This window comes from Clavelina lepadiformis, chromosome 1, assembly GCF_947623445.1.
Source record: "Clavelina lepadiformis chromosome 1, kaClaLepa1.1, whole genome shotgun sequence".
Lineage (NCBI taxonomy): Eukaryota > Metazoa > Chordata > Ascidiacea > Aplousobranchia > Clavelinidae > Clavelina > Clavelina lepadiformis.
The window spans coordinates 10,857,637-10,884,593 of record NC_135240.1 but is presented as its reverse complement, the minus strand read 5'-3'; the positions used below and the strand labels follow the sequence as shown (position 1 = coordinate 10,884,593).

Here is a 26,957-nt window from a genome sequence, read left to right as displayed (position 1 = left end):
GGGAATGAAGGCCGAGTCTTGCCATGGTCGTGAAAAGACTTCTTAAGTTCTAGGATAAACATTCTGGCCACCATACCCTTTGCACATACACCATACCTTTTGTGTATGGGGATGCTCATATATGACGTTTATAAAATTGTAAAACTACATTGAAGTTTCAGTGAACAAAAGATAATATTCCAGGCTTAGTACTTCATTGTAGTACAAAAGCAAATAAAACAGAAGCCTACTCACTTGTTGGTCACGCATCATTGATAACAGGAAGGAAACGACTTGCCTTCGCTATAGTTTGCTTGTTACGTCACAATTGCATGCGCTCAGCTTAAGCATTATGATAGGATGTCATGAAGAGAAACGGCCTACTTCTATTTGTTAGGTTTTTCAAATAGGAAATTTTAACCAGACGTTTTATTGTGAAACCTGCAATATATTTTGCCTTGTAGTAGCAAATTCGACTGGAAATCTACTGAACGTACAGCAGATAGATTTATTTACCACTTGAAATTTCTATCTGATAAGAGAATAATTTAATGAGGCCGATTTTACGCAGAATAATCAGGGGATGAAACAGTTTTTGAAACGGTTTTCACTTAAAAGTAATGTTGTTTCGTAATACTGTAGTAATGAGTCTAATGACTCTAATGACTGTGATGTTTAATTACGCGAAGCCTTTAAATTTGCATTTTATGTTGGGATAGGACCCTAACCTAGTACAGATTAGCAAGTCTTCCTTTTAACGGTTTTTGAACTTAGCTATGAAATATTAAATTTAACGGGAAGGGTGCTAAGAAAATAAAATTAAAAGTGATACACTATAGCTTACTGATTCGCCAGAATTCATGGTAAGGTCCTAATTGTAGCAAAGTTTGTTCATTCTTAGCATGAATTTACTTGGAACTTAAAGAAAGCAATTTTCCAAATGAGTACTGCCTCTTCTTATTTGACAACTAACATTTGCAGGTTTATGTAATGGCTAGAGTCTAGTTTCCGCGTTGTAGAATGTCTACACTCTACAGTCACCTGTATAGTGAAAGTGTATCAAGTGACGTCAAGGAGTTGTGTAATGTCACATGCTATGATCGTGAAGATCGACGCTTTTGAGATTAGGGAGATCACAGATAAAATGTGCATGTGTAATAAATCGATACTACGTAAGCCAAAGCAGTAGCGTGTATTCAAGGGCAGATCAATATTGTCTGAGAGCTATAAATTGGTTGATAACGATTAGTACTAAACCTTTAGCAGTAGGCTGTTCGATGGACATTACTTATACTAGTACTAAAAGTGAATAAGTAGCAATACGCTAATTGCATAGAAAGGCGCTATGTTTGTATGTATAAAATATTCACTACTGGTTTTACTTTCATTGATTAGGTGTTCGAGGTGATATTGGTTGTGGTAACAGGGTTAAACGTACGTCTTCATTAGTTTATTTTAAGAAGCGTAAGGCGTACAAGCAATTTCCTTTATGTAAGTGGTAACACTGTTTATGTATCTTGACGGTTTTGCATGCTTATGCATACCTGGTGTTTTTTTGTGATTAACCTGAAGACAACGTTTCTTTAAAAACAACGTTTGTGGGTTTTGGAATAGCAGCGATAGAGCTGTAAATGATAAAATGTAATCAAACAGTTTCTGTTTATTTTGTTTGAACGTACTTTTATAGATCAACAGCATAGCAATTTTTAGAGCTGGAACCGGGTTTAGATGAGTGTTTTTTATCAACCTAAATATAGCAGCAGTTGAGTCAAGCCTTCGTTGTCTAAAAAAGGAAAACTGTAACTGGATTTGTGGCGTTGATTAGTTTGTTTAAAGTTTGTGATTTAGTATACTTGCTGTTGTTGTGGTACTTCACGGAAGTAGTAATGGTCTTTGACAAAGCGGCAAGCTTGCGCTGTACATATGTCGATCAGTTGACGGTTAGCAATTAGCTTAATCAGCACGATCAGCTTTGTTAGACTTTATGTGCTGTTCTGGCGATGAAAAGGCCAAGTCAATAAAAGTGTTTGCCGTAGATTTGCTGCGTTTGTTTCCATACCTGTTGTTTGATTTTTAAGGTATGAATACTCTTTAATAATAACAGTATATTAAGTTTGTTAAAACAGCACTGGTAGCCACCGTCATGGCACTGAACGACAGTGAGAACGAAAGCATACAGAATTTTTTAGAAAAACTAAAACTGGCAGACAAATATTCTGATCTATTTGTGTCAAATGGATACTTAACGGTGAACGACTGCAATGGAATTACCGAAGAGACATTGAAAGACATCGGTGTAACCTTACCTGGTGAGTTTAACTATCGCTTTGCTCAAAACTATTTTACTTGCTGTTACTGTACTCGCGAGTACCGTAAAAACGCGTTTACGGATGTAATACACGACGTATCGGGCAAAATGTAAGGTCGTTAACAAATATGCTGCACTTGTTGTTGCAGGCCATTACAGAAGGATTTTGAGTAAGCTTCCAGGTTGCAAAGTAAAAAAGCCGCCAAGGCCCAATCGAAGTACAAGTCTTGAACCAAACTTGAGTCCAGATATTGAAAAAAATCTGTTCAACGTTAACATGCCGCTTAACGACGACGCATTTGAGGTAAAAGAAATGTCGGGATCACCAGCGGAATCTGGCGATACTCTAGCCAACTTACAGGTACAAGTGGACTGTGAAGATATATACATGGTTGCTCTGTCAGTTTCAAGCAAGAACGATGAGACATCTGTTACTGCTACAAATGGTCCGCCCAAGAAGCCACCTAGATCTCCCGAGAACGTGAGGAAATCTGTACCTGTACAGATCGATGTTGAACTTTTTCCAGAACTGCCACCCCCTTCACCTGTAGACAATTTTTCAAACAGTCTCCCTCTTCACAACACAGTACCACCTCTGAACATCAGTCAAGCTGTATCGCAATTTCTTGCGGAATCTCCTAAGTCAAGATCTCCCGTTGCTGATTGTCAGGCAAGCAACTTGCCATACAGTAACAAACAATCAAGAGATCAGCAAAACGAAGTTGGTTTAACCTTAACCGACTTTGTGGGTATATCATCTCTCGTGACTAACACTGAAGGATTAGGAAGTGGGAGCAAAATTCAAGATATGCCACTTCCGTCTCCTCCGAAGTCAACTTCTTCATCACCGGGCGACGTTACTTTCCCTTCACCTCCGCCAGAGGCATCATCCTCATTCTGGGAAGAGAGTCTGTTGCATCAGAATTCTAGTAGTAACTACGATCACCTTAGCATCACCAAGGCGGGAACTGACAACTTTCAAGGAAGGGTTTCTGTTGAAACAGCTGCCGATTCTCATGAACTTGATTCCTATTTGAAATTAACGATAACGCACCCGTCTTCCGGATTGACGACACCAACCGATCTGAAATCTACTCCATCCTTTCCCTTTGCCGCTCCAGCAAGGTCTCTGCCACAATATGAAGAGATTACTCTTCCCGCTCAGTCAAGTCACTCTACGTCGGCCGAGAACACCGCCCCGACCTCCCCGGTAGTGTCAGTGGAAGGTGCCAGAAATCAGGAATCTGACCATGGGCTGGGCTGGGTGGCATCTACAGAGGGTCAATCACCTACTTATGAGTCGGCAAACAACATCGCCGAGATGACAAAGCTTTACCAACAATCAGGGTTAGGAGATTACGCTCAAACAACTGATGCAAATGTAGCAAGGAGCAAGTCGTTTGATGTTTATGACGCTTTGTCAACAGGTTGGTAGCATACTTAGGCGTTTTTGATTTCTACTGTAAACTGCTTTTTCTCTTCTATTTCATGTATATCGCTTTATCCTTATATACTATTACAGTATATTCAAGGTGCGTTGCTGGGTTATATTTTGTAGATCGTGGCACTGCTTCATCAAGCGAGAACGTTTATAACATGTGTGACGATGACGTTGAAAACGTGACTTTAAAAAAAGCTATGCCCACCTCGCGGCCCCTTAAGTCTTCGACGCTACCCCGTTCATCTGGTTCTTTACCTGCCTGCAGCATCAATCCAAAAGTAAAGCGAATAAATGTCGTTCGACATAGATCGCCAGGCCATGACGCATCACCTCGGCGTCACACTGAGTCTTCTGTAGCTGAGGCTGACGTTTCTGCCACTTCAGCAAACTTCATCCAAAAAGAAGAGAAAGATTCCATTTACCAGACTATCGACCAGGAGTCGCTGCCTGCTAAAATTGATCTCCCTGACGTTCGGCTTCTCCGAGCTAACACTGGGGCTTTGCTAAATGCCAGTAAAATCCGTTCGCGTTTAGGACCGAAAAGAAGTAGAGGTGTTCTCCAGGGAAGGCCGCTGTCCGCAATGGTTGAAGGATTTAGAGGAACGCATTTGGTAAGTTATCGCAAGTTATTTTGCTTGTAATTTGTCAAATAAGTTGTAAATCTAAATCATTAATTCAAAATTTCATTGTCGTCACCCATCACCAGTCACCATAAAACGCGTTTAAAGTAAATTCTAAGCTATTCAGAAATCACTCGGTCGCTCTTTGTTTTTGACCTTCTTCGATAAACGCAGCGTCAAAGCTCAAGCGAGGAGAGTTTAGATAGAGACGACAATGACATCCTTTCCCGAGCTCGCAACAGCCATAAAAGAACGTCTTCCTCAAGCGATGCAATGTCCAGCGTCGACCTCATCGACGCTCAGCTCGCCGAGGACGGGAGCCCTTCCAGATATTCAGAACTGTCACAGTTGGCGTCACCTTCCATAGTATGTAGTTCGTGTGGCTTTTGCCTTTACCGGCGTAGTAGGTTTAACTCAAATAAATTATACATAAATTGAATATATAGAATAATTACATTATTAATATATTAATAATTATAAATGTTTAGTATATATAAATATATATATTTATATATAAATTATATTAATAATTATACATAAATTGAGGTAATTATGATACTGCGTATAAACGCCGAGATTAGATATTCATGAACTTCATACATGCAAGTAAATTTTATAATTGTTTAACGTCCCTGAAATGGTAATAGAAAGTATACTTTTTGTGATGATGAGCGATAAAAGGAATAACAAAAACTGTTAACGTCGCTTCATTTCTTTTTTTTTTGGAACAAAATGTTTTTTGTTTTTCAGAGAAAGAAAAAGACCAAGAAGGGCTGGCTTAACAAACACGGCGGGTAAGGGTACGATTACTACATGTATGCAACCATCTGATTTTCCTGAACGCAAATTTATTTGTTTGCATTGTAGTAGTTCGATACAGGACATTTCCGGCTGGGTTTGTGAAAATGCAAGCTATACGTTTTTCTTGCAATTCCCACTGTAGGGTGGGTGATTTTGTTCTTAGGAAAAGCTGCATTGCACTAGAAATGCAATCGCTGTTCGACAATAATATAATTGACTTGAACGTTTTTGGCTTGGCAATGAAACAGCATAGGCCGTTAAACGAACGGTAAAATGGTTTGGGTAATCGATCCTTATGTAAGCCGTATCAAAGCTATTTTTTTCTGATTTATTTTTTTTGCATGAAAACAACCGATTTACGTTACGGTCTGGATTTTCCATATAACTACATGTCAATGCAGTTTGTGGTGGTATTACAGTACTTAGGGTTGCCATGGTCTTTGGCACAAGCTAACTCTTATAGCTACCGCCTACGTGTTGCTAAGTTAATTTATTTTAGGCTATTCGGCTCCAGCAGGCTTATACGCTCTTGTGGATTGGTTGAAACTGCCTGCATTTGGACACTAGGCTTACATACTTCTGTATAAAGTTTATTGCTAATTATCTGTCTCGCATGTGGCTCACCATCTTATTCATTCTGAACGTCTATACTCTATAGGGTATAAAAATATGCGTATAGCGTATGTATTCGCGTATGTATATTTGCGTATGTTGCAAATATGTTGCAATCGTTAGAAACAATTATGATTCTTTACATACCATTAATAGCTATAACTTTCTGTAGTTTTCTATGGTTCACTGCGTAATATTATGTCTTGACAGCTTCTTGCAAATTAAGCAGGGTTGTGCTCAGGGCTTGTGCTATACCAATGGGCAATCGAGACCCGGCCGTCCTCTTTGCCAATGATAATATCCCGATTAGACGTATTGTATTTTAATTGTATGTCTACATGCGTTTAAAACTTTGCAGAAAACTCAAATTCTGTTTAATTTTCATTGAAGCGGAGATTTTTGCTTTTGTTCAGTGAGCTTTGGTTTATGTTGTAATGAATTAAGAAACTCTGCAAAACATTTGACTACACAACTTGTGTGCAAACTTAGGTAACTTAAAGAAAAATTACAATATGGAAACTCAAATCCTAAAATAAGAGTAGTTCGATCGTGTTTAAAAATGAATAAATAAGGAAAACATATATGTTGCAATTTTTGTCGCTAAAGACACGTTTTTTTCCTGTTGTTAGGCGTACATGAAGTTTATTTTTGTCCTTTACCAACCTTATCAGCGTCCTTATAGGAGAGCTCGTATTTGTGCAATCGCGACCTTTGTACCGAACGCTCTTGAAAGTCCATCACGTCCAGTTATCAAGCGCTAAAGTTAGTATTCTTTGTGTTTTTTTGAAGACACTAATCCTTCATGGAGTCAACTTGTCGACTTACGAAGCATAAACTCAGCATTTAGATTCAAATTTGGTCATGTGACGACACTGCTAACCGCAATGAAGTCCAATGCCCTTCACAAGAGATCAAAAATATCTTTGCAGCTTACGAAGTATAGATCTAATTTACACGCGCTTGTCCAATGTCCCAGTTCTACTTCACTGTTTGTTCCTAGGCGTTCAAGAGGCCTAGAGCTTAGCTAGAATGAAGTTTTTCCTGCCAAGTTTTGGCATTTTGTGACGGTTTAGACAAGCTATTTGCTATGGTATTCTTTGCTTTATTTGTACTATCCTGGTTTAGTAGTACCATTATTGTTATTGTCCATATTACGACCAAAGTTCCATTCTTATATGTGTTCTATAAGAAGAATATGCACCGTCCAAAACGTCAGGTAGTTCATTTATAGCACCCCTGGGAGGTCCGAGACCTAGGGAAAGGCTATTATTTGGATACCAAAGTATTTAACTTTTGTTAGTCGAAAGCTACATTTTACGGAAACAAGGGCTACGACAACACATCAATGTTTTTGTGGGGGTGCGACGAATAAAGAAGGTTGGGAACCTCAAATTTGTTAGGAACCAACTTTAAAATTCATACATCGACATCAAATAAATTCAAGTATATTTAAAGTTGCATATAACGAGACCCGAAAGCTTGCCTGGGACACATATTGATATAGCGCTGATCCTAATGGTGCAATGCAAACGTGACGTTTACGCGTATATCAATTCCATTTTCTTTAATTATTTCCCTCTACCTTTTCAAGAATTTAGCTAGTTCCAGTTCGTCCAATGCTTTATGATAAACACAGAACTTAGTTTGTTGATTTGCTCTTCAAGACTATTTTTAACTTGTCGTTTTTTTTATTTCTGTTCAATAGGCATGAAACATTATGGCGAAAACGTTGGGTTGTTTTTGATGGCGAAGAATTAATTTACTATGAAAGTGACACGAAGGTAATTTGGTGTTTATAGAAATCTCCTAACAACTTTCATCTGAGCCAAAAAGGATTGGTTTTAACCTTAGAATTATACAGTAAACTCCTGAAATTTTGATTCGTCGTCTGAAATTTTTAGACGGAATTAAGTAAAGGAATTATTCCTGTCGACGTAATCCTTCGTGTTCAAGTATCAAATAGTGATCCCAAAATCTTTCATATTATGGCCAAAGGAGGAAGAAAATACATTTTTACTGCGGAAAATTCTGACGAAAAGGCAATTTGGACATCAACGATTCTTGCTGCAAAACTACATTACGAGGTAAGAGTACCATTATATTCGATTTATCTGTAGATAGGTAAATTCTTTTATAACGTACATCTACATCAGTGGCTTTCAACATGATATAGTGACAGAATTGCACAATTGTGCGTCATACTACTGAAATAGAGCTGCTTCATGACTACCATGTGGTGAATACATGCATAGTTCCGTATTTTCTTTGCCCAGATCATCTTTAATTCAACCATGAGGATGATTAGTCATTAGCATTCATCATTAAGACAACCTTCGCTTGTCGTGTCCTGTGTGACTGAAGTTAAACCTATTTGCTATTAACATGACGCTGAACATTGGCCGTTGATCCGGTTTTGTATAGTGCCCATCAAAAGTTCTCTCAAATTTTAATATTTAGCGTTTAATACTTTTCTGGCCTGAAATGTACTTCATTGAGAATCATATTTTGCTTTAACGTAGGTTTATTAGGGAATAATCCGTCATACCCTTGATATAGCACTTTTCAAATTATTGCTCATTTCAGTAATGACCAAATACCTTTTTGTCTTTTGGCACAACTCCTGCAAATACTGCACAGTATTGTCTTCAAGAGGAACACGTTAACACGCATGCGTAACGACATACCACACATAATTAACTTTACTTCAAAAGTCATAATCAGTGCTAGTACCGTCACACTCCACTGGAAACATGATGTAATGTATACAATTACACAACCGAACGCTTATTAGCCCAGGGCAATGAAGTCTGCTTATACAACGTAACTTTGCTTCTAACCTTGGTCGTGGAATTCCTCGTTGATTTTAACTGTAGGGCAATTTACTTCAACGACATAGGTTGTGCTTACCGAAGTCGTGCTGAGCAGTTCACAGCTCTTTGTGGTTTAATTGGCCATCGGCATGTTTTTATTTAGTCGTTTACTCGGCGAAAGGGCATGGGTAGAATAAGTTGTTGCCTTACACCTCCTCAAATAGCCTAGAGGTTTAGTACACATGTAATGAGGTGTTGGTCGTATTTACTGGCTTCCGTGGTAAGTCGAAAGTATGCCTGAATACCGCTATCAAGTTGTAGGAACTTGAGCTTCATGTTTATGTTATTTAAGTTATGGAGTAGAAGGTATTATGCGATGTTGTGATAACAAAAAGAACTTGTCGGAATGTCACTTCGTGTTAAGCCAATTTGCCTTGCAGTTGCACTGTGTGATATGTATTATGGGCTGAACAAACACTTGACAGCTGACAAAGGCCATTTTTGGTTTATTTTTGTAACTGGTTTCGAATCACAGCATTGTTGCTAGGAATTTATTACACATTGCTGTATTCTATTATCAATGTGATTTGGTAAAAATTTAAACTGCATTTAACAGAACTTAATGCTCAATTACGTATCAGCCATCCCATCAATGGTGCTCGTTAAATGTGACGAGGCCATAATTTAGCAATTCCTATTCACCGAGGGGAGTCATTCATAAACCAAGCGAAGGAAATAGTTGAAATTTTCCAATTAACAACGCTGCTATGTATAGAAATACGTTGAAGAGAAAGTACATTGCTACCATAGAAAAAGCTACATTAGCACCTTGCGCATATGCTTTTGAAGGAAACGGTTTCGTTCAGTATGAGCGCGAGATTTAGACGGCAGGTCACGGAGTACACATACTTCTCAACTTACTAATAAAATAAAAACGTTTAGTTTATTTTTTGAATGTACTTTTATAGGAACACTGGCGTTATAAGGTCTTTAGAGTAATAGGTCAGACAAACGAGAACGGAACATGACTGTTTAACCCATCACGAACTTTATTAATTGTCGTCAGTGGAGAGGTCAATAAATGAACACAATACCATTAGGCATGGCTATCAGATAGAAAAAACATAGCTTTATAGACGCAGTCAGATCGGCCTCAGAGTGCAGTGGATTGTTTAGGTTCGCGCAGTGACTTTACTGTGACTCAAAACGGCAGAACTTCGGCAGTGATATCAACATAACGTTTCCGTCGCAGAGTCCTATACAGTAACTTTAGCTTCGTTGCCTGCTACTTGATAGAGATGGTTTAGTGCAGTCACGAGCGCACGTTAAGTTTTCTGGGCACTGAAAACGATTCTTGCCTTGCGCTGTTGTGCTGTCGATCGGTTAATAATGGTTAATGTTTTTTATTGGCTTTTTGCCTTCGGTCATTTGGGTCTGCAGCTGCAGAAAGGATTAAAATAGTGTATCGTCTCAGAACAGCAAGATGGAAAGCAGGCCGAACCTTGAAATATTGCATAAGGCTCCGTCGCAATGAGCGTTTTTAAGTAAACTAGAAGTAACGAAATACCTATGAAAAGCTTCAAGCCTTATAGCATATACGACAGATAATAATTTTACACGTATGAACAGGTTTTACACTGCTATTATCCCACTTATCATATGCGGTTTGTTAAAAAAGTTTATGTTAGCGTTGGGTGTTTTTTTGTCGTGGATGTGTATATGACGACTGTAGTGTTTCAGACAGTTTATAGTCAACCAATTATAAAGCAAATTTAAGCGCCTGACATATAGGAGAAAAAACAAAACGCTGATGAATCTGCTGCTTGATTAATATATATCTATCGAATAATTTCGCCGCCGCCGTAACCATTTGATGACTGTGAGTCATATTTCACGTGTGTTGGATTAAACGAGTGGAGTAAAAAGGATTCCTATGTGTTCGATGCACCAGTGGCAAATCTAGATGCTTGCGCCAGTTGAAACCAATAATTTGGAATTTGAAATAATGAGGGACAGAAGACAGACCTACCCTCCGGTACAACTCGAAATCCACCGCAGGCGACATACCGTGAATGGCGTAAGTTGGACTGTCTGGGCTAGATCATTTGTATTGATAGAGTTTGTTGCACATAAAGGCTATTTGATATACAGTACACCTATACAAAGTCCTTAAAGAGCTTTAAATGCCCGTTATGCAATATGTTGAATGTTGCAGTAGCTTGCGAAATGTTTGTAGGTTAAGATTTTATAGAGTGTTTAAAATGATTACTCGGTTCCTCTTACGTTCACTATCGCCAGAGAATAGGTAGATTATAATGGTCAATATATTATGGCAGAATTGGAGCGCTAACGTTACGTTGATTTATTGTTGTGAAAGTTTAATCGATTACATTACAGAAACGATTACATTATATATAGAAACTGGTGATAACATCTAATGCACATGACAATAGTTTCAATTTGCGTAAAAAATCCTTTATTCTAAAAGGAAACATAATTGTTGAGTTGTGATTGGAAATGAAGATAAAACTTGTTGCTTTTTCAATTTTGTTAAATTTTTTAAACCCGTTTGAACTTACAGCAACCGCAGAAACAGCGATAAGTATAATGAAGTTTTTGCTATGTTTTTAGCTGTATTATCATTTCCTATATAGATTGAAAATATAAATGTCGTGAGAACAGTTATTGCCCAAGTTTTTGAGTAGACTGAAGATATATGTATGGCCTTCGAAAATCTTTTTATCATATTAGAAGATTGTGAAATAATCTCACGTGAACATCATCTTGAGATGGTTTGAGTCCGGGATGTATTCATGATAACTTTATAACACTTCATCGAAGTTTAAAACACCTTGCAATTACATTGCTTGCAGAGCAGCACGCTTTGAAGGCGACAAATTAATAAAAGTTGAATATTTCCATTGTATGAAGAGAAAACAAAAATGATGGCTAACTGTCCACGACTGTGCGAGCAATCCTTGTACGTTCTGCTCATAAATTCTTTTTGTCTCTCACCATGTTATTGTGGTCGACGATATCCTGTAAGGCGTAAGCGAATTGAAAGAGCATTTTGTCTTCGCTGAGTCCCGAGCGGTGACTTTGCTCATGATCGTGCGTTTACGCACATATTGCACCACAAAAACAAGCTGGATTGAATAAGCACCGTTGGGGTACGCATATGACCTATAACACAGCCTGTAGATCTACATATACAGTACTGCTATTACACGGCTGCGGACATTGCATATAGAAACGTATGATTACAGGACGGCATTGAACGCGATTCGTCTGTAAGGTGTTATGTTTATGACTTTTTATGACTATTCGTTATGACTCTACCGCAGAAACAAAGCCAAAACCAGTTTAAGCCAGGTGGCTGCATGTACATGCCTTACAAGGAAGGATTTTTGAAGATGGATGGCAGTCGGCAGAAGAATTACCTGGCAACAAAAGGCGATCTTTTCGCTTACTATAAGACCAGCAACGAGTTCAACTTTGGCCAACCAGTTGCTAAGTGAGTAGATGTTATCAATTTTTGCAGCTACATAAGTATAAGGGTACAGCAAACATCGCGCCTTTTAGTAAATGCAAATGTTCTATAAGTCACTATGGCAGTGTATTGTTTGTTTAATGAGTATTTAGAAACTCTGTTGATTCAAATCATGTTACCTTTTCCGCTTGCCATTTACGCATGTTCGCAAATAAGCATTGAACTTTTTGCCTTATTTAATTAGCAATATTTTACCTACACTACGCAATTAGGTTGCGCAATGCGTTACACGTAGATGCATTACAAAAATAGCTTATATGACGAAAACGGTGACGTAATGAAAGTAGTTACTGAATGCAATGCCAACTTGCACACAGGTAGCACAATAATTATATGTTACCTTCCGGCATAGGTTGTCCATGAAAATAGCAACTGTTAAGGAAGTGGACAAGAAGAAATTTCAAGTTATCTTCCCCTTTAGAACGTTCACGTAAGTATGATACCGATAGTAAGTATCTATCATACATACTATCATACACCATTATTGATTTGATTAGACCAGGGTTTCCCGAAACTTTTGGGCCATGGACCCCTGTTGGTAACTCTTTTTTTTCTTGGACCCCAATCTTATGTCGCATCAATTTTTATGCCTAACCAACGAGAAACTATAATACTGTACAAACCCAAAAATAAATAACACAAAATCATGTTTATTAACAACACTAATAACATCAATGCGATGGAAGAGGTTGCTTTTTACTGAACAATTTATCAAATCTCGTAGCAATTTGTGACAAGCAAACTCGTAAGTCAGACCCTACGGCAAGTCTGCACCAGTATTTTGTCTTCAATTTGATGAAGCTGAATACTTTGTCTCACACATGTAGGTAGTGGTAAAAGGTACTAAAATTGGAGTTGTTTTTTGTGAGAGCAATGGACCCCTGTGCAGTCATCACAGACCCCCAGAGGTCCTCGAACCCCAGCTTAGAAAACCCTCATAGGAAATTGATTTCACGTGCTTGCCCTTGTCTAAACCGTGAACTCACCTAAAAGAAACGTGTGTAGTTTATCATACAATGTATTTACGTCAGTTATTTTCCATTACCAGGCCGTCATAAGCCTAATACATAATTGTTCATGACCTCAATAACTCAGAAAGACAAACTCAGCACAAGTAACGTATATGCTCTTGTGGAATTTTACACTCGGACAGGAGCATTCTGATAAGGCCGCGTCAGCCGTCATCGCAACTCATCACTCATAACTTCTCCCTTGTTAACGCGTGATCACCCGCGATTAGACGTTTTTTGTCCCGCGATTTTCACTTTTGTCCAGTACGGCTTGCCATATTCACATATAGCAATGCGCGACGTACGGGCTACATGTTGACAAACCATCATGCTTATTCGTGTTATGACGTCATCGAGTCATGAGTTATACAACCGCTGCATATTTAAATTAAAAAAACATGGTAATCATAATACAGTAGTAGACTGCTGACCAATTAAATGTTAAACTGATAAGTGCCGCTAGTGCGAACGGTTTTCGGTAATTTGTAACATCAACTGTATAGGTTGTTGAAATCGCTATTTCCGTATATTCGGTGTGGTGTACGTGGTTACTTGTCAGTTGTCTGTTGTCTATTGTCAGTTGTGGTGTTGGCTATTTTTATGGGTCAATTTATTACATGGGGTTTTCCTTCGTGTGCCATTCCGATTGATATTAATGTTTTTTTATGTTGAAGTCATTAATAAAACAAGTTCCCTTTACTGTATATGTAGTCATGAGCTGGAATATGGACGTTAACTAATCCAATTTACCAGCAAGTCCTAATGTAATTAAATGTATGGCTTCTGTATTCGATGAAAATGTTAGTATTTATCTGGCTGGATTGATGTTTGGTAATCTTTCACCATTCCCTCTACGTCTACGGCGCTTGGCTACTGAATGAAAGAGAGAAACCGAAACCAATGCTACAGCCTTTCGTAAAGCAAAAACTGCCAAGTTCAGTCATAATCATATGATAAAACACTGGAGTATTTGCGCAGCCTAAACATATTCTTAACGTTTATCCGGACTACGTGACTGCATATAGTGGCCTCTACAATTATACCCAATCTATCATCCGGCCATACATAGAAAATAAGTGAAATATTACGTGACGTAAGCGGTTTGAAAAGTGCGATATTTGCTATACAAACGATAGAAGTGTAACAAGTCGCTAGACTCTACTAAAGACTACCCTGTTGTTGTACCTATTTTACATTAACAACGTTTACAGTCTTGTGACGTTGTACAAGTACGGATGTGAGGTATGGGTAAAAGAATATCAACGCATAACATAATTGACTGAAATACTGCCAACCTTTTACCAATTAGGATATGATAATCTATTTTATGTAACACGTTAACTGTTGACTTTGTAGCATGACGTAAAAGAGTAGTCGAAAACCGCTCCAACATAAAAGTTCCTCTCGATTCACTACACGACTTTTCCTACACCCTTATTAACTATGTTTCATCTGACTAAGGTTTATTCCAAGCGTGTTTTTCAATGAAAAATTCCTTTACTTGCTAACAGGTTAACAGCGGATAGCGAGGAAGAAAAACGCTCCTGGGTTGAGGCTTTGAACGATGCTATAGCTGAAGGACTGTCCGATTACAAGGTGAATTGGACGTTCGCCTAAAAATGATCGTGCTTGCACATGAGTTGCCCATTTAAGTGTAATAGTGGAATTGAATTAAAACTTTGTGGTAGTTTCAAATACTGGTTGGAGCTTTTTTGACGTATAAGCCTAGGTTGTAAAAACCTGGTGTTTTAAAGCTATCTCGGGTACTACTATATCTCATGGACATATATCAACAAACACCATTGTTAAAGTGAATTTTATTTGCTCAAGTTGATCGCATCCATCGATAATAGATATTGTTAATAATATCAATATTTTTCATTGCTCAATAGAATTTGTTTCTTGTTTGCGGTTGAAGACTACTGTCTCAGCAGTTGTACTTTGCTAAATGACAATGTTGTGTTCTCATACTAAATAAAACTGTGTCATATAAAGGTTGTTGAGGAAGTGTGGATGAATGAACCAAACAAGAAATGTGCAGATTGTGGGCGTGAAGATCCGGATTGGGCATCCATTAATCTGGCAGTTGTAATCTGTAAGCACTGTGCAGGGGTGCATCGGGATCTAGGGGTGCACAACAGCAAAGTTCGCTCACTTAAAATGGATGTTAAAATATGGAATGAAAACATGAAAAATGTGAGTTTTTCCACCAAATCGTTGTCTATAATCTGATACAAGCTCTACAGGGAATAACTTTGTCTTGTCTTTTCTCTCGACACAGTATTGAAAGTGGTTCTATTTTCCACTTGCAATGCAAAATGTGTTATTTTTGGTTGTAAACGGTTTAGGGAATTTAACTGCATAAAGATATTTCGATCATTTTGAATTTTTCATGCAAGTATTTGGATAGAAACTCTATAAATAAATCAACATTTCAACAGCAGCCAGCATCCTTTAAGATGGTCATGACTGATAACATACCTTTTAAAAAAAAATTTTTTTTGTAAAAATATCTTTTAACAAAATTTGCAAATCAGTCAGAAAGTACTTTCCAAGACCTCCAATACATCGTCAGTTTCTTAACTCAATATTTTTTATGAATAACCATACACTGATAATAATCATAACCGCTCTTGACTATTGGGATATCTTGACAGAACCTCTATTATTATACGTTACTAACTTCAATTTTTTTTATTTGTCGTTTTTCAGCTTCTGTTTACGCTCGGTAATGGAGTTGCCAATTCTTTCTGGGGCGCCAGATTAAAATCAAGTGACGCAATCACGGACATGGCAGACAAGTAAGTGTAAACTCAATGTCTATAGTATAGACTCTATAGTCTATACCAATGTATATGCTGTCTGATTATTGCTTACCTCTCAAACACATATATAATAAGTATAACTGACTGTAGTCAAATCATACGTCTGTTATGGCAATCGTATCACAAACAAGATTCTTTATTAATTTAGTCAGTAGCTTGATAGCAGAAGGTATTCCGCCGCTGGCTTTACGTTGGTATAAGACTACAGGTGAATTCTGTCTGGCAAAATACTATGATTTATCGATGTTTACTGGCTGGTTTATGCTGCTATTGGTGTCTTTATAGCTGTCAGTCATTGTTCGACAAAAATGCCAAGTAGCAGTATATGGCTATTGAAGTATTCTTCTGTTTATGATTAGCAAATTCTTTACATAAGCATTTGTCGTATTATAAATAGATATTACATTGGACATTTTAAAAGGCCACTTTACGAAAAGTGTAAAGACTTTGTAATCGAGACAATCGGAAATATGTGTGATCTGAATTATTCAAAAAATTTGGGACCATCCTTAGGGCTTGTTAATTACGAAAGTAAAAGAATAAATGTGTCATACAGCCAAAATGTTTAACATCTTAAAGAAAAGCTCTTGTTACTAAAACACGGGCATATGGGCTCTACTTAGCGCATAAAAACTAAACAAACTTTGTTTTTAGAAAACAGAGGGCTTGGTATATCACGAGCAAATACCTGGAGATGCAGTATCTCGAACCACACAAATTTTGCGGCAATCAAGCGCGTTTAAATCAAGTAGGTGTATAATGTATATTTATTATGTGGTTGTGTCCAATTGTTTTTGTGATACGTATTATACACTGCACAGTGTACAAACATATGTATGCAAGTAATCGAGGGTATTTCATTAACACCCTTTTGCAGCGCATAGAAGTGTGCAATGTACATTGTAACTGCAGGGTACAAACTAAACATAGACTTATACCAAGAACATCGTGTCGGGGAGCTAGCATCCATTCGTGTTAGGTCAGGTAGCACATTGGTTGTACATAGATTAAAAATCATGGTCAACAAAATCAGGTCGTAACATTTTTAAGGTCCGTAACAGTCTTCCAGCCTTGTTTAAACGAAGTATGACTGTTTAAGTCTCAATCAACCATCCATCGGAACCATTGACCTGCATGGCCCGACTTTAGTAATCCTTATATTGCCTCTTGGCAACCTTTGCTGGAGGAAGTAGTGCAGCATGTCAACATTTGCATTACTATTTTGATTTCCGTGTTCGTATAGGCTTTGATCAACGCAGTTCGAAATAATGATTTGCGTGAAGCGTATGCCCTCGTGTTCAGTGGAGCAGATCCAAATTGTGACACCGGCAAAGCACACCCCCAAACTCGTAAGTGCCACTCTGAAATGTGTAGTGATGCCAGATGTAGTAATGATGATGTAGTAATGCCACTGTTCAGTGATGCCAGGTTTATTGAATTTGTCGACTGTGTAGAGACTGTTGGGTTTTAATATCAAGGCGTTTATTTTTAGCTTTTCTTTTGGCGAAATACCTCAACTACGATATTATGGCGGTGAGTGTTGTTCGATTTTGTTGTGGTTCATGAATTACGAAAAGTTATTTAGTTAATTATAGTATTGCATGAAAACAACTTCCGGTGTAATTGGTTAAAAATATACACCGTTTGAAAGCTTGACGTTTGCTGATCAATTTAAATAACTTTGTCAAAATTATACAGGAATTTCTTTATCAAAACGGTGCTACGGAAGATGTTAGCCCAGAAGGCCACGTCACAGACCGAGTAAGTCTGCCAGGGGAAACATCAGCGTGTTTTTATAAAGAAACGCAAGCGTTATCATCTTCAATTTGCTGCAGAGCGCTTGCATCCAGAAGAAGAATTCCCTTCCTAAAGGAAAAGCAAAGCCTCCAGTGATGTTAAAGGATTATCTTTACAAATACGGAGGAGACTTTAAGAGCAGTCAAGATGATACTAAATCCTCCAGAGGTTTAGGTCTCATCAGATCAGCTTTGCAGCAAGGAGGTACAGTGTGTTTAAACGCTTCCATAAGATAAACTTATTATAACCACAGCTAATACACTAGTGTACACCAGTAGTTAAATTGGGCGGTTTCTGTAGCTTTCCTAATACCCTTTGTTGAAGTGCTTATGTGAGGGCTTCAACGCTGAATGAGTTAGCTCTTGTAACCAGACCACATAGGATACTTCAAACAGTTCAATAGGTCAAACCATGTTATGCAGAATTGTTGGTTGAAGTATCTTTATTCAAATTACGACATACGACAACCGCAAGGATAAGTTATATTGGAGCAAGTGTCCTTGTTTATTACTGCATCCAAGCATTGTTTTTACCGTTTGTAGAATTCCAAAAGCGAATGTGCGTGCTGGAAAATAACTATTTCAAATATTACGATCCTGAAAGAACGTCGCTGCTGAAAGATGGAGTCGACTGTGCCGAGTTAATTAGCATAGGCATCTGCCAGCCGGAACAGGCCACTAAAGCCGGGTAAGCAGAATGGGAGTTTTAGTATCAAACGTCGATTAAAACTATGGAAACTCCTTTAGAAGCCTTATTGTTAACTTATTCACATCTTCGTTTATAACGCCTATTTATATCCTGGCGTAGGTCGTTTCAATTTTCCGGAGTTCCACAACAAAGCTATTGTTATAATTTATACCCGTATCGTTAGGAGTCTTATCTTATTTTCATTGCACACATAGGTTCCAACACTGCTTCGAAGTTGGTCGAAAAACCGGAAGAACTTACTTGTTTTGCGCTGACCGTAAGGAAATTGCGAGCAAGTGGACTCGAGGTCTGATGCAGGCAATTGTACCACCGCACGTACAGAACGCTATGAAGAATGACACAGACTACGACCGAATTGGAAAAATGTGGATTAAATCCCAACATTGGGCAAAGAAAAGCTCTGTAAGTGGCATATTCATGATAAACCTACTGTGGTATAAATTGCGTATGTAATCTTGGCGATTTTCTACTAATCCAATTTTTTGTACTGTACTTCATTTAAAACATTATTCTTGTACGTGCTCTTTGTTAGTTCAAGCCTTAGCAAAAATGCGAAAAGATATAATATATCCCATCATTAATAACGTTTAACACTATAATAGACGGTTCCGTATTACTTCGTTTGGAAAGTTAATGATAAAATTTTAATTGTGCTTATAGGAATGGTCGACTACTTGGTGTCGATTAAAGAAAAAAAAGTTACAATACTTTCATCTCGATTCGATGACTATGGAAACAATAGATCTGAGGCGGCTTGTGCAGCTTGGTTAGTACAATACTCAGGGTAGCTGCCTGTGTGCGAGCGCGCGCCTATTCACTTATCTATATGGCAATAATAGAAAGATGTTCTAAAGCTGACGCTTGTTTATGAATAAAGCGCGTTACTATTAGTTTCGTTTTTTGCTCCAACAGGTTTGGATCGTACTCAGGAGGGAAACCCTGCAGATAATAAGAAGGAGCCGGTACCCACCTTCATGCTGGTCTTCCGCGACAAGTAAGCCACTGAACACTCCTACATAGTAAACGTTTTTGCCAAAATTGTTAAATTAGTGGAGATTGACCGAAGATAAATGGACAGAAAAGATATTTGCTAAGTGCGCTGACGTTATGGTTGAAACTTTTGCAATAATTATTACCAACGCAGCGAGTATCAATGTACTTGTCACCAATGTACCGAGTTGTTACCTTCAACATTATTCGGCTAGTTGAAGTGACTTTCCTTGATAAATTGCATCTATAACTTCAGGTCCTATTATCTCCGCTCGGACACCAAAGCAGATTCGGAGTCGTGGTTGGCTGCGGTTAAGAAAGCAGATTGTGAATGCGGATACAACCTCTCTGACCAGCAACTGACCGCAGAAGGCGTTCCTATCATACTTGAGAAGTGCACTACCTACGTAGAGCAATTCGGTGAATAATTAGCAGCTTATGAAGTAACTGAAAGATTTTGGTCAGGCAAACAAGTTAAAAAGCCCACCTACTTTAAGAAATAATTGTGAAACAGTCTATAAGTTATGAGCAAGTCTTAACGTTTTCCCTATTTCTACTTAAGGTCTCACCACGAAAGGAATTTACCGGCTAAGCGGCACCCATAGTAAGACGACCAAGTTGTTGAGCGATTTTAAGCAAAACGCTCGAGAGACCGTGATGAGGGACACCGATCTCAACGTCCATGATGTTGCAAATGCCCTCAAGAGGTGGTTCAAGAGCCTCCCGGGATCACTCCTGACAGAAGAGCTGCACGAAGAATGGATCGACACTTCTCGTACGTGGCTTGTGCGCTGTTACGCTTGCAACAGTATTTTTAGTCTCAAGCGTTGCTACTTGGTTTTAAAAGTTTTGGAACTTACTGCGAAATGTGTAGACTGTAGAGTAGTTTTGAAAGGTTTAATGTGTTGATTGAACTTAAAGCGTTTAGGGTTTACAGATTCTTTGCTGTTTTCACTATTCTAATACATAATCGTTTTCACGCAGAGATCAAGCAAGAGCACAGGTCAAGAAAGTTAGAGTGGTACAAACATTTAATAGAGAAACTACCGGAAATAAACCGAAACACTTTAAAAGTCCTTCTAATACATTTAAACAAGTAAGTTAAACTAACAACAGTAGGTATAAAACAGTCAGTGCTATTTTTTTGCAACCTGCCTTTCGCAACGTCTGCTACCGCCACAGCCTGTTATTTTGAACAATGTCTTTGCACCTATTTCTATCGTTTTACCGTATCGTCTTGTCTGGAAACTCTAAATTTTGCGTCTTTTTTTCCTGCAGCCACTTCCGTATGCTAGTCGTTATGAATATTTGCACAACTTTGATTTTAATTAATTTACATTCGTTTCTCACTTTGACGCAGGACGTATATTGATGTCTGAAACTTGTTAGTTCTCATATATTGTTAATAAATTATATTTCCTGCGCTAGTTGCTTTGTTTGCAACTTTATGGTATTTAAAATTTATATATACTAAAAAACAATATTTATCAATCACGGTTAAACAACTTAACTCTTCAAGGCTAAGGCGAAAGGCGGCTTAGCCTTGACAACGATCAAACACAAGAAACACTTGAGTTGCAAGATTCACATTTTGTCTTCCCTTCAGTGTCGCCAGTCACGAGAAAGAAAACGAAATGAGTCTTCATAACCTTGCCATTGTCTTTGGCCCCACACTGATGGAACCACAAGGTTCCGAGGATAGCAAACAATATATTGGTGAAACTGCACAGGAAATTGGATGCATTGAGGACCTCTTGAACTACTACGACTGGCTTTTTGACGTAAGAACGCGAACTTGTCTTCAATACGTTTGTTGTTATGGCAGTTTGATCAAACTGAAGTTGCTCGTTGGTAATTGTTTTTTTTTTCTAGGTCACTGAAGTTGATCTCGAGAAAGAACGACGAATGCTGGAGGCAAAAGAAAAAATTAGCCAGGCCACACAACAGCAAAACATGGTATATATTTAACCATGGTGTTATTGTAGTTACCGGCATTTTCAAGTTTATTATGTTTATTGCTATCTGCAAGTTGTTAAACATTGTTTTGCTTTGCTGGATTTAAGTTTAAAATGACCTGACCTATTTTGTTATCGCAGCTGACTACATTGGATTATGACATGATGGTGCCAATCTACATCAACAGCAAGGATGATAAATGTGTTAACTATAAAGTACGTTACAAGTTTTTATCAATTGTAGTTTATTCACAAATATTTGCGAACCTTGTACCAAAAACTTTGCAAAGAATAGGGCGAAACGGACGGTTTCAAAGAATATTGTGATCTATTCATTGCACTTTTCAGGTGAATATGACCGCTGGTGAACTTGTTGCAAGAATTTGTTCGACTCACGGTTACCCCAGCAGTTCTTGGGGTTTATTTGAGGTCATCTCGGACGGCGATGCCGAGAGGTCACTCCATCACACCGAACACGTTCTATCTGTGATCAAGGCTTGGGAGATGCCGTCCACCAATTTCCTTCTCGCCAAACACGATTATGTTCGGGATAAACTACGATGGCTGAAAGCGGTAAATTTCTATCACTGCCGCGAAATCTGCTTTGTCATGAAATACAACCCATTTGTGAACGTCGTAGGCGACTGCTAAAAATGTCCAACTGTCTAGTATAAACTTAACCTACTTCTAGTGGGTTTGAATAGCTTTAGAAATTCGAACAATAATAATTTTGGTAGAAATTGGCAAAATTATATCTTGTACAGCCCACCTTTACGGAGCATCTGTTTGAGGGCCAGCTCAAAGTTTACGATGCAAAGAAAAAGTGGATCAAAATGGCTGCTATATTGAAGGAAACCGACGGCGCTTTATCTATTTGTTACTCAAAGGTACAATCTTACTACACGTATGATGCAAAAATATGAAGGCCGTCACAGTAATGTGACGGACATGTCAAAGAAAGAAAAAACGATTAGACGTTGCGGTGTAAATGGTTGTCAATATCATTTTACTCTTACGCATTTGTTTGTTGTGAAAATAATTCCAAAACATTGTTTTTAATATAGTTTTAGCTTCACAAGTTAACTCAGTTTTTCTATTAATCTTGGTAGCATGCTCAAATTAAATTCAATTGTGTACATAGTAGTTGTACAAGCTACAATGAAACTGAAAACCCACGTGTTAGTTTTGCAATCCTGTTAAAAATGTATATTTTTGGGTCACTTAAATGAGAACAAGAAGAAATATGTTTTGATATAGACTCAGTGAGTTGGGACAAGCCCATCTACCTTTTTCTTTGTTATGGTTTTTGCTGTAAAGACTAACATTGTCCAAGCCCGTGAAATAACGTAAAACTACGTCATAGAATCAGGAAAGCTCTACGTCCGTTCGTGACATGGCATCCGGTAATTGGCGTAAGAGGTCGAGTCGGGTTCAGCACTTCCAACGACGAAACGCTTCAAATTTTGACGTAATTCATAGTAGTTTTTCATCTAAAAAGCCTTGCCATCAAACATCATCACCGTTATCTTCACCTATTATTTTGGACATGTGTCGTTACAGAACATGCCTCTTGCATTGGGCTACTAGTTTTAATAGCATCTTACCAGCAGAGGTTTAGCCTGAATCAAGTCTAATCGCTTTTGTTTTGTTGTATGTATTGCTCGATTTTTCCTTTACATTTCGTCCAGTTTTCTGTTTCTCGTGAAAACATATGGATATATCTGTATGAAAAATATTTTCTTGAATGGCTATTTTTTAGGTTAGTTTGAAAAGTTGGTTAACTATGAAATAAGCACTAACCAAACAGAAAGGTTTTAGATAACTTCTTTGTTTTGTTTACTCTATTTTGTGTTTACTGGGTGGTTGCCGTTTTTATAACTTTTGGAATGCCCATAGTTCTTGAATAACGACAAAATTTCTTTTCGTAATAACATGCATGGTATGAAGGACATCTCTTGTATTGCCAGAATGAGTTGTAAACGAAACTAAGCTGCAGAAACATGAAAAAGCATTACTTGTGACCTGGTAACATAAAACTGTAAGGTCATTTAAAACGGTCGAAATCGGATTGTTTGCCTGATGGATTTTGTTTCCACTTACAAGTCTTGGGCCGTACAAACTGTTCATGCACTTCAAGAACAATGTTTATCTTGCTTTCCAGGCCAAGGGGGCAACCATCGTGTCTCTTTCCTGTTACCACGTATACATTGGATTGGATAGAAAGACCAAACCGCCGTCTTCAAGGTAATTCGACAAAGTTCGAACCACTTACAGGCAGCCTACTCTTCCTTAGCAGTTAATTGCCTTGCCGTGTTTTAAACTCACATGGGAATCGTTTAATGTGTTTTTTGAATTGTTTCCATTGATTGACGGATTAATTTAAGATGATTTGTTGTTTTTCTGACAGAACCCTCGGATTTACTCTGGCTGCCAGGGATCAACCGACTAAATATTTCTCTGTGGACAACGAAAAAAATCTATATAAGTGGATTGCCTACACTCTAATGCATAAGGTATTAATGGAAAATACTCATAAAACTCTTTCAGTCAATACGAAGTTGAAATATCAGAAAAAAGGCTAATATTTTACATACAATAGCTGAAATTGTTTCGGCTGAAATTTTAATCAAATGCCGATTATTTAATTAAACATGTTTCTTTTGTTTTCATAAACATGCAGCATCCAGAAGGTTTTACTCCTCCACCGTCTCCTGCTTTCTCTCCTGATCCAGTTCCAACCTTTACACGTTCATCTGATTCGAGGTAGAAATTTTATCATACTCGTCATCATTAATTTTCTTCCTAATTAGCTTCCTGGAATTTGTGTTAACATCCTTCTTGATACGTCCAGGAGCACAAAACGGTCGGCGTATCCCGCGTTTTCTCACCAAGATTTGGGAGAAGCGGTAAAAGCTGCTGCAATCAGTCGGATGTCATCTACCAGCAGCGACGAAGCAGCCAAAGAATCTCCTTATGACACTGCTACCGCTGGCGCCCCCGGCCACAATGAGGAATCGGTAAGTAATTCTTTACGCAAATCAGTTATCTCGTTGGATAGTCGAAATGCCAAACATAGCAATAGTATATATATTAAACATGCTCTGCAAATGTCTTTAAAGTGCTAAATCAGTTATGCACATTATTAGGTTTATCTTTAGTTTTGTGTTTTTCTGTGTAATGCTTTCACTTGAGGTTGCTGTGAAGGTGTTTTGTTATTATGCCGTTTGCTTCCAAGGCCTAACCATATTTTGTCTTATTTTCCCCCGGATTCGATCTTGACCTGGCATGTTATCAGGGCTTCTCTGCTGTCATTAATTCACACGTAGTTGACTTATCATTTATGAAATATTGTTAAAATTTTAATATAATCAAGTTTTAACTAATCAAAATTAAACCGTAATCGAGCCTAATCAGGCAAAAAAAATCGGATAATTAGAAAAAGTGAAGCAGTGAATAAATAATTCACTATGGTGAATTTCCCAACTTTAATATCAATACTACATAATTTATTAACGAAATACACAATCGGCTGTTTAGGTAATTATTTTGATAATTGCTCATAGTCATATTTCAATATTGCATGCGTGCCTGCCTTATAATTTGCAATAATGGCTTTGCTTATTATTGCTTTGCGCGAATGACGTCACAGCCCGATGCACAACAAAATGCCAACTCCTTAGTGCCATCAGGCGGCCGACCAATAAGCTTCAATCCTTCAGCCCTCGGTGATAACCTGATTTCGAAACGACCCTTGACCAGCTTCGCGACATCACCGAATGATCCATCTCCGGTTAGTTGGTCGTTTTTGTTGGAAATAGTAATAAGCTTTGCACAGGTTGCGAGATACCGACACCATGTTGTATAGAGTTGGTTGGTTTTATGTTTGTTATAACATCATTCGATTCTACTTTAATAGCGCGGAGGCTTCCTCGGTGTCAAACTTCAATCAGAACTTTCGTCTGTGCTAAGGAAGAGGACTGACGGCGGAAATTAGTGATTGGTGTATACTATGTTGTAGGTAAAATAAAGATAATAATCGACTAATTGTTTCCACGGCTATATATGGTAGCCTGTAGCTATAACACATCAACAGACAACAATTAACTTAGAGTACTTAAGAAAATAGCCAAACCAACCTACAACTATATATTTCTAGTTCAGGAAATCCTATATTGGACTAACTTAGCTTATCGCACTTTGCTTAAATTGGCTTCTGGATGCTTTGAAACAGTTTCAGTTTTCGCTTAAGCTTTTTGTTGCACTGTTTGTTCACCATGGCTGATGATTACTGCAGTCTTCCGTTATGTCATAATTAGGGTCGAAACTAATTTTCGAGTTTTTGAACACTTGCAGATATTTCGTCGTCGCCTCGGAACTTACCATGAAGGTTTAAAATTGTTCGGTGATCGTTGCGTGGCCGTTTTGTCGAAAAACATTCGTAATGTTACGCCCATATTGTCTCCAAAATCTCCATCTTTGAAAGCGAGTAGCAGCGCACAATCTTTGAACAGGGTTGAATCGCTGACCCAGATTTTGAGCTCAAGACCCCCACCCATGGGCAGTCCCATATTTTCGCCTAAACGTCGAATTTTACGGGCGAGGACTTCGAGCATTTCCTTGGGGTCGCCTTCACGCCAGATTTCGTTCGACTTCGGGTCCCCGAAGCTAAGTCGTGCTCCTTCCCTGCAGGAGTTGCCTCGTTCCGGGCAGAAACCTCAACGGAACCCGATCCCGTCCCACAACGACTAACATCGGACTTTCAGCCGCAAGTGCTGTACGGTGCTTGCTCAGTGATGATGGTTTGTCGTTCCTTGCGTTTTACAATTTATCATCAGATGAATTGTTTTTTACTGTTATTTTCTATACACTTCAGAAATTTTGAATAATTCTCATTCCTTTCAATCAATGCCGTTACATCATAGAAACGTCATTTTATTGTCTTTATCAGGAATACAATAATCGCTTATACCTAGAAGAGTAAGAAACATCGACATTTATGGTCTTGCTGACTTAAGTCTGTGATCGTTTATAACAAATAAGCTTAACGCTTTATGCCATTGTAGTCATAACACTTTTATATTTCGAAATTTACTTTACTGTGATGTTGTGTTAATAGAAATTTTAATATCGAAAATCTTTTTCATTTTGCGCATGGTTTGCGAAAACTTGAATTATTTATTTAGTATTTAGTGCAATACTGTCTCGCTTAGAGTGTTATTCCTAATCTACTCAAGGCTGACACTTACAGCGCATTTGGAAAAGCTGTATACTGTGTGCTGGATAGCAATTTGTTATTTACTTATTATTCCTACTGTACTCTGATGCTCTTGCAGAGTGAACTGATTGGTTGTAAGTTTAGACTGAAATATGATGATTTTCGACAACAACAGTATAAGAATGTTTCAACGTTGTTATCGGAATTGGAAGAATCGGCGTGTTTTCCTGCTTGTACTCGCTGCTTTATTTCGTTTATTTCATCTTCTGTTGTGTTGGTTCATTTTGCATTATTGTGTTTCGATTATAAAAAATATATTTCAGCGCCCAATAAAAT

The 26,957-nt window shown here is 38.1% G+C and overlaps 1 protein-coding gene across 4 annotated transcripts; it reads left to right on the top strand.

Annotated features, from left to right (window-relative positions):
- Positions 1 to 2,039: 2,039 nt before the first annotated feature.
- Positions 2,040 to 25,923, top strand: LOC143456402 (arf-GAP with Rho-GAP domain, ANK repeat and PH domain-containing protein 1-like). Of its 4 annotated transcripts, none has more exons than XM_076955178.1 (37): positions 2,040 to 2,288; positions 2,437 to 3,714; positions 3,846 to 4,339; positions 4,523 to 4,714; positions 5,099 to 5,142; positions 7,467 to 7,542; positions 7,663 to 7,845; positions 11,916 to 12,085; positions 12,474 to 12,551; positions 14,643 to 14,727; positions 15,127 to 15,327; positions 15,844 to 15,932; positions 16,611 to 16,704; positions 17,200 to 17,305; positions 17,449 to 17,489; positions 17,655 to 17,717; positions 17,792 to 17,957; positions 18,296 to 18,440; positions 18,656 to 18,863; positions 19,122 to 19,227; positions 19,374 to 19,455; positions 19,708 to 19,871; positions 20,014 to 20,226; positions 20,436 to 20,547; positions 21,058 to 21,232; positions 21,324 to 21,407; positions 21,548 to 21,622; positions 21,755 to 21,979; positions 22,171 to 22,293; positions 22,770 to 22,874; positions 23,568 to 23,650; positions 23,814 to 23,919; positions 24,087 to 24,169; positions 24,258 to 24,423; positions 25,056 to 25,196; positions 25,323 to 25,420; positions 25,760 to 25,923. In XM_076955178.1, the coding sequence occupies exons 1-36, from the start codon at positions 2,123 to 2,125 to the stop codon at positions 25,398 to 25,400; spliced, it is 6,000 nt and encodes a 1,999-aa protein (XP_076811293.1). In that variant the 5' UTR covers positions 2,040 to 2,122; the 3' UTR covers positions 25,401 to 25,420; positions 25,760 to 25,923. The 4 variants fall into 4 exon arrangements, with proteins under 4 accessions (XP_076811293.1, XP_076811285.1, XP_076811301.1 ...); XM_076955170.1 differs by having other exon boundaries at positions 25,323 to 25,424; XM_076955186.1 differs by lacking the exon at positions 22,770 to 22,874 and having other exon boundaries at positions 25,323 to 25,424.
- The last annotated feature ends 1,034 nt before the right edge of the window (positions 25,924 to 26,957 follow it).